The sequence below is a fragment of the Malurus melanocephalus genome, unplaced genomic scaffold, assembly GCF_030028575.1.
Source record: "Malurus melanocephalus ecotype Western Australia unplaced genomic scaffold, MMel_1.1 scaffold_90, whole genome shotgun sequence".
Classification (NCBI taxonomy): domain Eukaryota; kingdom Metazoa; phylum Chordata; class Aves; order Passeriformes; family Maluridae; genus Malurus; species Malurus melanocephalus.
In genome coordinates this window covers 1,483,766-1,493,665 of record NW_026623322.1, presented here as the reverse complement: position 1 = coordinate 1,493,665, position 9,900 = coordinate 1,483,766, and the positions used below count along the sequence as shown (strand labels likewise).

At 37.0% G+C, this 9,900-nt stretch overlaps 1 protein-coding gene across 1 annotated transcript; it reads right to left on the bottom strand.

Annotated features, from left to right (window-relative positions):
- Nucleotides 1-874: 874 nt before the first annotated feature.
- Nucleotides 875-9,627, bottom strand: BLOC1S4 (biogenesis of lysosomal organelles complex 1 subunit 4). Its single transcript, XM_057368335.1, has 4 exons — nt 9,528-9,627; nt 8,203-8,304; nt 7,412-7,546; nt 875-4,219 (listed from the first exon to the last, which is right to left on the bottom strand). The coding sequence occupies exons 1-4, from the start codon at nt 9,537-9,539 to the stop codon at nt 4,124-4,126; spliced, it is 345 nt and encodes a 114-aa protein (XP_057224318.1). The 5' UTR covers nt 9,540-9,627; the 3' UTR covers nt 875-4,123.
- Nucleotides 9,628-9,900: the final 273 nt, after the last annotated feature.

The window sequence follows — 9,900 nt, the reverse complement described above, 5'->3', positions numbered from 1 at the left end:
TTTAAAGACTATTTAAGATCCTATAYAGATAGCACATCAGAATGATAATTCATGCAATTTTAATGTATTTTTTATAATTTTTGTACCAAAGAATGTACAGCCATATTGAAGTTGACAAAAATTAAATATTGTTTTGAGCCTTCCATGTGGATTTTAGACAGSATATTTTGGTTTTCTTACCATATCCTTTAGTCTGACATAATTCCAAAGGAATCATTTCAATTTTTCCTTTTCACACTCTGTATCTACAGGTGACTGCATTCTGCCTCCCTAGCAATGCACYGTACTGCCCACAAGCAGTACCTTCTGTTCCCCTCTTCTGCTCTGCTTGCTCYTTAGCACTTCTAAGACATCATGTACCAATCACATATCACTTACYCTGTTTTACAAAATCAAAAAAAAAGGACCAGCATTGAAAGAGTTTGTGAGTAGTGAAGAAAACTCCCAAAATCTCCAAGATCAGCTGGAGTTGGAGTCTGTATTACCATCTTTAGGCTGTACTACCACCCATCGGCTTAAAGTAGAATCAGCAAAAGCAGCTGAGGGGAGAAAGCCTCTGCTCTGCTGCTGCAACACAGCCCGGCCCAGCAGCTCAGCTCCTGCAGGGTTGTCAGTCTCAGCAACTGGAAATTCCTCATCCCTGGCAGATCCAGCTTCAGTGGCTACAAAGATACCAAGCCCCATKATGGTCCTCTTTGACCATAGCTGTATCTGACAGTGATTTTGGCTTTTCAAGGCAGGGCTTTGGTTCTGGGGACATGGGATTTTCTTGGTAGCAGGTCCAAGACTAGATTTCTTTTCTATGGAAAGTGAGGGAGTTTAAAAAAGTCATCACTTAAAAATATTTTTTTTTCTTTTTTTTCTTCTTTTCCTTTAAGGGACCAGTATTTAACAATTTCGGATATGAAGATCTTTTCACAGATGAAGGTGCAAGTTACCTTGCTCTTCTTATTCAGGATCACTCTTTGCAGCTTAAACTTGCTATTTAGTTCTTAGTATTGCAGGCAAAACTACTTAACCTTGAAGGTTATTGTCAGCAGAAGTAATGACATGCCACAGGTTTGGATGTCAGTGTAATCCAGTGCATCTTTAAGTAATTTATTATTTTATTTGGTCAGACAAGTCATCAAACCTGTTTCTTTCAATCTTCTGCATCCTTCTATAATTCCTTTGGGCTTTATTAGAGTAGCAGCAACACTGCTTGAGCAGAACAATACACACCAGTCCAAAAATAATTAAAATATAAATCTTTAGGTGCCTACTTCAGGCATGGTTTATCACATAACTTAGTATCTATATGATACAGATCACACTGGATTTTGTCCAGGAGCTCTGAAAAATGTAAACTTCTAACACTCAGTCCAACCTGCCTATCTTGTGAATAGATTACATATTCTCTTATGTATTTACATACACTGTACAGCAATCAGGTAATTTTTAGTAAGCTGCAGCATTAGTTTCAATTAGCATTAGGTTAACACTAATTAACATCGGCCTAAAACATATGTAACTGTAAGAATATAAGAACTTTTAGCATTACTCTTGCTAAGGTGGCTCTAAAATGTTTGCTTAATGTCATAGAAGAAAAGTAAGACTTACATGTGGACTCCTTTATTGATATTAAACATTAGCTCATTTCATGTGCCTGACACCCAACCTTTGGCAGGTCAGCACAGAAATCACATCTTACTTTACACCAGTTCTAGCTGAAGAGCTCTTCATGTTAAAAACAAATCATGCAGCCCCATAGTTACTGGCTTCTATCTTGGAACCCAACAAGAGGACAAAGACAAACATTGTGAAGAGGAAGATACAGTTACAACTTTCTGGGTCTGTGAATATTGGTATCAGCAGATTTTGAGATTCAGAYTTTATTTACAGCTGGCAAACCCAGTAAATATTGAACCTAATTCATAATATAGTTATTACTGGTTTTACACTAATACAAGGTACTAACAGCAGACAATAAAGGAATATTCTGAGTCTTTCTTTACTGAGGGCGAACCCTTGGGATGTGTTTCATGCTATCCCTGCTTGGTGAGACTGATCATGAATAAGGAGATAGTTAAGGTGATACAAACTCAACAGCAGGAGTGCATTTTGTCAGTATTATGAGAACGCCCTAATTTCATAACTGATGAACTGTGACCTTGGTATTTTGCATCATGTATTTTTAAAAGCCCAAATTTATTTATTTGCTGTACTTTTACAGCATTTCCTTAATAAATTTTCCATACATTGTCCACTATTTTCAGTAATAAAAATATTTTTGAGCATTTCCAACACAGAACTATAATTATAGAAAGTGCCTCATTTTTGGTTGTGGTGTGCTTTGAAGAGACAGCCCTTTTTTTTTTTTTTCCATACAACAACAAATGCCCACTTCAGAATATATGAATTTTCACTCTTATTAATACGAACATTATTGTGTGAAAAATACTCAGCTATATAAACTTCCTGAAATCTTTATTAATATTTCAAACATCATCGGTTAAAAAGAAACTGCATTTTGGCTCTACTCAGTGAGGGCAAAGTTATTTGAGCAGGTGATTCATTTAATTAGAAAGATGTTCTRAAGACAACTTCTCTTTTCATACCACAGTTAGTATGCGTAAGAGTATCTGATTATAGCCTTACGTTGCTATCCTAAGTATGTAATTTTATTAGACCTCACTGAGGAGGGATAAACCTTCAAGCATTATTTATTCACACACTGAAAGATACCACACCTTTTAGAAATGCAACTGTTGCTCCAGTGGAACATCTGAATAATGAATTATTTATAAAAGCAAGGAGGATGGGAGGGGAGGCCTTCTTCAAAGTCAAGTCTCTTTCTCTCTGCATGTTTACATGTAATTATTTTTCTAAAGTCTTGATGTTAAAATTCAGTTTTACATCAGAACTKCTTTTGGAGCCTACTTACTTTGATTTCAAAATCTTTAATTTTTAATGAACGTTGCTTCAGATACTGAAGACGTTTAAAACACAATCCCTGTTGCTCGTTGGAGACAGGATCTATTAATACATAATCTTCACTCTGCAACTCCATAACTGTTTTGCGCATGCAACATGAAATCCAGAGAAATATTGTTTCCCTAAAGTCTTCCTCCAATATTTGAATTTTGAGTATTCCTGAGTTACACTGGCAACAGAGTAGCAGTGGTAAAACTTGTTCAGAGGAATACAACAGTTTATGGTTAATACCTGCTAGGCAGGTCCATACTGTCYGGTGAAATGCAAGACCACAACAGGGGTTAGACAGCTATTAGTTTATTGATAATATAAACTGCAATCAGCATGGGAAGCCCCAGTAACCACATAGTTGTGAAGGAAAAGCAGTCTGGTCAGGTACCTGATTGRGGTTCAGTCCAGGGACATCCCTCTCTCAACTTAGACACTTGTTCTTTAAGACAGCAGGTTTTATGTATCTATATATCTCTCTCTATTTCATGCCCACCTGGTTACACATCAAACAATACAATGATGCAGTAATTAGAAGCTTGGGTCACTATGACCTGAGGATCATCATTGGGGGCAGGTTGCTTGCTCTGTGAACTGGGACTACATCACATGCATTGAGCCATGTCCTTGATTCCTTGATGATCCTCCAAATCCTCCCTCTGCAAYGAGGGCATCACAATGTGGTGCATTTCTCTGTACAAATGGCAGGGACCAGGCTTAAAACCTTGGAACAGATGATTTTATGCGTAGTTTTTCTTTCACCTCAATCAGTACATTATGAAAAAAGACAAAAAAMCCCATCCTTGTGGTATAGCTATTGACACGGGCAGCAGCACAGATACTCACATGTTAAAAAACTTACATACAATAGTATGTTTTCCATTATTTCCATATTAAAAAAATGTAATGCAAAAGTATTCTTAAATTCCTTCCCCAAATTAACCTGAAAAATTCTATGGTGTTTTAGGAAGGCTTCTGAAATAACGTGCACAAACAAAGATCACCTGAAAATACTGCCTGAAGGAAGACAATGAGAATCAGAATGGCAATATGCCATTCAATAGTGCTTAGAAAATGCAGCTGTTCTGAGGTTGGCATTTCTTTTGTTCACTTGGCTCTCTTTTTTTCTGGCTGATTCATATCAATCCCAAAGCAAAAATCATCARTAAGGTGCTTCATTAAGACATGGAAAATAGTCTTCAGTCTTGAAGAGGACTGGAGGCTCATAGAGGGTCTGTTGTCGTGAGGAAGACGATTTCTGCAAATTAGATAAGTTTATTTTTCACCTTTTTCAAAAAACATTTTAAAGCAAAGCCTACAGAGCTAAAATAGAAGACAAGAAAAGTTTTTAAGGTACATCTCCTTAGTTGAGTGAACTCTTAATCATAGCTCAGATGAGTYTGGTGTATTCCTAATGTTAGTGAAGAAATGCAGCCTCTGACCTTTGCTATTCCAGCACTTTAACAGACTCAGTTCTGGAACATGYATGAGATGCCAGCACTGCAGGAGCCAAACTGTACCATCCCACTGATTGTCACCTTCATCCTGTCCAAGCCACACACCTTTACCTTTTCTGCTCCAGCCTTTGAAYTCTCCTCATCTGCTTCTTTTGAGTCAACTCTTGGCCTGTGCTCTCATTTAGTTACTCAAAAACTGTCCCTATGGAAACATACCAAGCAAATGTTTCTTTCAAGAGGGTTGCTGCTCCTGCTGAGCTTCTCCATACGACACACTGTTAAAAATCATCTGGTAGTGGACTGGAAGAGAACTGTTACACTGTTCTTCAGGAAAGGTGTACATGTTTCTTTTCAATATTAACTGTACATTATTTTGCTATATCAGATGGCTCATTTGAAGAGACAATATCAAGGACCACTTCTGGCTACTATGTCAGCCTTACAGAGTGTAAATGATGCTGCAACACAACACAGACGCAGGGTATGTTTTCAATAAACGGCATTAAATTGAATGCTTGAAATCAATATTTCATTAATTTAAAATTCTTTTGGACTAATAAAAAGATTTAGATGAACTATTTTGTAGAGCCTTCAGCCAGTTTGGAATGATGAAATCAGTTTCCACCAATTATAAAGTTAAAAGCATACCAAATATCAGTAGTATCCTAGGAGTCTGGAAAGCTTTTACAGAACCAAAATGAAGATAAAAGTAACCATAACTATAAAACAGCATAGTGGAACTTCCCCAATATTCAGCTGAGCTGTATACTTGCACTCCATATGAAATATGTAAATTTTCTTCTGCTATATACAAAATTGCTGGATATGTTTAACTTTAGAATACCATTAATTTTTCTAAGTTTGTTTCACCATTCAAGTTGCAATGAAATWAAAAAAAATACAAAGATCTCAGTTATAAATAGTAGATATTATCAGTGCTCTCTGTATCACAAATTTTGYCAAATGTAAAAACAATCTTCAAAATCGAAGTTCTAATCTTTGAAATAATGTCCCTATCCTGTACTGTCTGATGAGGTAACATCCTGCAAGTAAGGGAAACTAAGGTCACAGGTTTTCTGCAACTCCTGACACCGATTTAAGAGGAGCTGTATTTGCCTATGTGCAAGAAGTGGATGATTTCAATCTGGTGAGGAAATATATAGCCAGGCACAGTACTCACACTTGCCTAAGTACACATTTATGGTTTGTAACCTTTACACTGCCTGCTATTCACAAGGGAAGAACTTGGGGTAAAATCTGAAAGKGAGATTATAAACACACATCCTGAGAAATGGAAAATACAGCCTTTATGTAAAGAAACAGATAAATGGGAAGAGAGTGAGGGAACTTGGCTAAATTAAAAGTAGCAGCTAAATGTGAACTACAGTTACACAAAATATCATGACATCAGAATAGCCTTCTTTTCCAAACCATGTATTTTACCATTGATGTCACCGGCTAGATAAATGTCAGGCATGTGGAGAAATCTCTATAAGCATTTTGATTGACATATRCTTGTGTTTACTACTGAAAGTATGGATTTTACTATGCAATACTGAGAACCACTGCAGACAGTAACAGCCTTTTCGTTAATCAAATAACACCAGTAAATTCTGAGTTTTACTTTATTACTATCCATACTCAAACCAAGAAACTGCTGGAGATGGCAGGTTCACCTTCCTGACACTTTSAAAGATTTTCTACCTTTTTAATTGTAGAAAAACTGCAAATTTGACAAAGTGTTTCCACACAACACTAAAAAAAGCACTTTCTTACAACTATCTAACTTTTCAACTTTTAGCAAAACCATGGAAAACACTGTTGAATACTCCTCAAGGCAACTTACTCCTTTTTTTTTTTTTTTTTGTTTTGTAACTGGCCCATAAAGAGCAGCTTTGTGGTGTTGTTTTGTTTTAGGTTTTTTCTTTTAAGAAAAAATGACAGGAAACACCAAGGAATAAAAAGGAATGAGATGAAAAATTAACTTACTTCAAAACTGCACAGTAAACAGCAGTGAAGGACAAGTTCCTCGAACTCAGCCTTACAAAACAACACATGTTCTTTTTATATGTATTTTTCTTGGCTGCCGCCCATGCTTGGAAGATGTAATAACAAAAATACKTCGAAGAGCCACAACCTACCTCCTCTACCCCTCTACAAAGGTATTTTTTCAGCATTCTTACCGGAATAAAAAATCCTGAGTTAGTACAGAATGAATGTACAAAAATATAAAGAAAATAACCTGTGAGCTGACAAGATGCAAAAGAGTAGAATTTATACATGGTGCACTGGCAGGTGATGTCAAGAAGCATTGGGTATTCAGAAGACTTCATTTCTTTTTAACCAGAAAGTTATTTTAAACCCAAGGCATAATGCCAGTTCAGTCTTWGGTAAGACATCTCTGAAACACACCAGAAAGAGCACTTCAAGTCTTTTGTAAAGGAACAGTCCACAAGGAAAGACAGAGAAAACTGCATGCTTAGAAAGTTTACCAGTGTGGTAACATGACTATCAAACTGTCATGCTGAATACAAATATGACCTTTATTTTAAAAATACTGTGCAGATTAGCTTTCATTTTCTTTTTTGGTAACATTTCTGCAGTGATGCTGTCAATGCAGTAGGATCCTTTAGGAGGGCTCCTTGTACAGGCTCTTCCTACTTGCTTTGCATACCACCAGAGATCAGGGGTGCTTTAGCACAAAGCCTTGCACATTATGAGCTTGTTTGTGCCCTTCATTCATTTCTTTGTGGGCTCGGCCTTGTTTTACAAATTACACAAATGCTTTTAAGAAATTATATTTTTAATTTTGRTTGTTTTCCTTTTCTTGTTTTTCAAATACGCCTGAGAACTCTGCAAAAATCCTAATAGAGTATATAAAAAATGTACAGCTAAATCCAGATACACTAGTAACAAACTTACAATTATTTTAATCACCTGCTCTAGTCAGCAGAGCAACCAAACTGGTCACATGGCAGCAAAACTTTACTTACATTAAGGAAGGATGGCATGCTGATTGTGTGCAAGATTTTCTTGAATGTGCTTGGAAAAGCTCCAAGGTCTGTTTCTGCCTTTATGACCCGTTCTTCCAGTCCAGCTACCCTATTCCCAACCATTTTCACAAAAGCCTAGTGTGAAAAAAAACCCCAAAATAAATATGACATTTTCACAAATGAAACAGGATTATGTATTGCGTAACATGGTGAAAGATCTATTGCTTAAATGAGTCAAAAGCTTCATGCTCTATTTCCCTTTCACCTACAAGTCCATTTTATTGCTAGAACTTACTTGAGACACGTAAAAGGCTGAAAACCAGGTTAAGTCTAATAAAACAACCTTCCTTTTCCCATTTACCTTTCAAATAACTAACTTGGATTTTGCAGAATGTAGACTTCTATCTGCCTTTCTACTACCAAATAAAAAACCAAGGATCCGAATCACAATTTTGAAGCTTTATCTGGGATAATGAGACTTCTCATTCTATTTGTTTCTGAAACTTTGAAGGCTACTACCAAAAAAACTGCCTTGCTTCAAGCATTCAATGATTTTTTTTTTAAGGCTGTTAAAAAAAAATCTAAAACATGTTTAGAATGCCCACCGTCTCCAGAAATTCTTAATAAATTGTGTCTTCTTTATGAACCTTGGAATAGTGAACCCAGAGTGGACATGGAGAGCACAACTGATCTGAGCTCACTCCAMATGAGTGCACACACACAAATATGCACACAGTGATTCTTTCCCCCATTAAGAAACAGAATGCATCTAGAAGATACCAAATACATACCTCTAGTTTGTCGATTTTCCTATATATCTGCCTCATTTCTGTAGCTTTTGTGTAAATTTGAGGTATACTTTCATTGACAACTTCAGAGGAATCACTTCGAATCTAAAGATAATTCAAAGAAATAATAYGGAAATCAATAGATGAAACAAAATGTGTAGTAGATTTTATTCTGGAAATTAGACCTGTGCTCCAATCAACAGATTAAAGTTCAGAGTTTGAAAATACCGAATTAAAATTAGTATAAAACCACTAGATTAAAACCAATAGACTAGCTCTTTTTCTGTATAGTTTTGAAGTAACTTTGATGAGAATTTATTTTGCATAGACTAATGTTTACCTTCATAATTAAATTGRAAACAGGCTACTACAATCTTTTCTAAACTGAGATTTTCCAAGACATACTGCAAAATTAATTACATTAAACTAAAATTTTCCCTTAAGTTTTACTACCTGTACTTTTCCTGAGGTTTGTTAATAAAAGGCCAMCAAGTCTTGGTTTACTGGTATTAAAACAAAACCAACCCCAAACCTACAATGAAGTTTCCCTTACAGTTGTGCAGGAGAACATACATGCTATGCTTTAAGAGGCAGCCTGTCTACCAGTGTCAGCTTACAGGAACTTTCCATTCAGTTCYCTCATCTAACCCTATGTGAGAAGTGAAAACAAAGCTGCCTTTCTGAAAAGAGGGTCCTCTGAAGACAAACCTGGCTTTGGTGGTTTGGCAACTCTGATTAGATACTTTCATTATAAAGCCTACAAAGGATGTCTTTATGTATTTTAAAGGAGAAGCAGAATATCGTATCATTCTTTTAAACCTCTTTCACTGCACCATTCAAAATGGGATTCTGTGCATGTACATGGACAAGTATACAAATGCAACTACCTACACACGCAGTCAAGAAAAATTTCTTTGCTGAAGGGGTTGTCAAGCATTGAAGCAGGCTGCCCAGGGAAGTRATGGAGCCACCATCCCTGAAGGCATCTAGAAGATGTGGCATTTTGGGACATGGTTTAGCAGTGAACATGGCAGTGCTAGTTTAATGGCCAGATTTGATGACTTTTGAAGACTTTTCCAACCTAAGAAGTTATATCATTCTGTGATTATATACCTATATGGGCATATTTTACTCTGAAATKAAACTGGGGTAGTTTTCATCCATGAGCTACTTGATTACCAAAACAAATAATGCAATTATCAAATRTGTTCTCTTACCAGAACCTCTCTAGACTGAAGGCTTTTTTTCTTTATCTTATTTGCAAACACAAGCACTGGTTTAACTGTATTCTGACTTCAGAAACACTGCTACATGCAAGTTCTACATACCATGTCCAGCATTCCCACGAATTCATCCACCCTGGTCAGTAAGTCTTCTAGACTCTTGTCTAAGCTTTCTATCTGCAAAACAGAGGTCGCTTAAAGTACTTGAAAACACACACACACACAAAAAAAAAGCCAGTCTCACACACAAAACCACCGARTATAGACACGGGTCAGACTACAACCAGCCTCACAGGAATCCCACGGCTTTTCCCTCTCTAGGCTCAGCCTAAGTGACGCGACCCCCGGTACATCCTGTGCTGCAGAGCATCACACCGGGAGCGTGTCCATCTCCCGACGGCTGCTATCCCATGACAGCCGGGCCCCCGCATGCCCCTATGCCCGGGAGCTGTGCAGGAGCCCCGGCCCCTCGCCCACC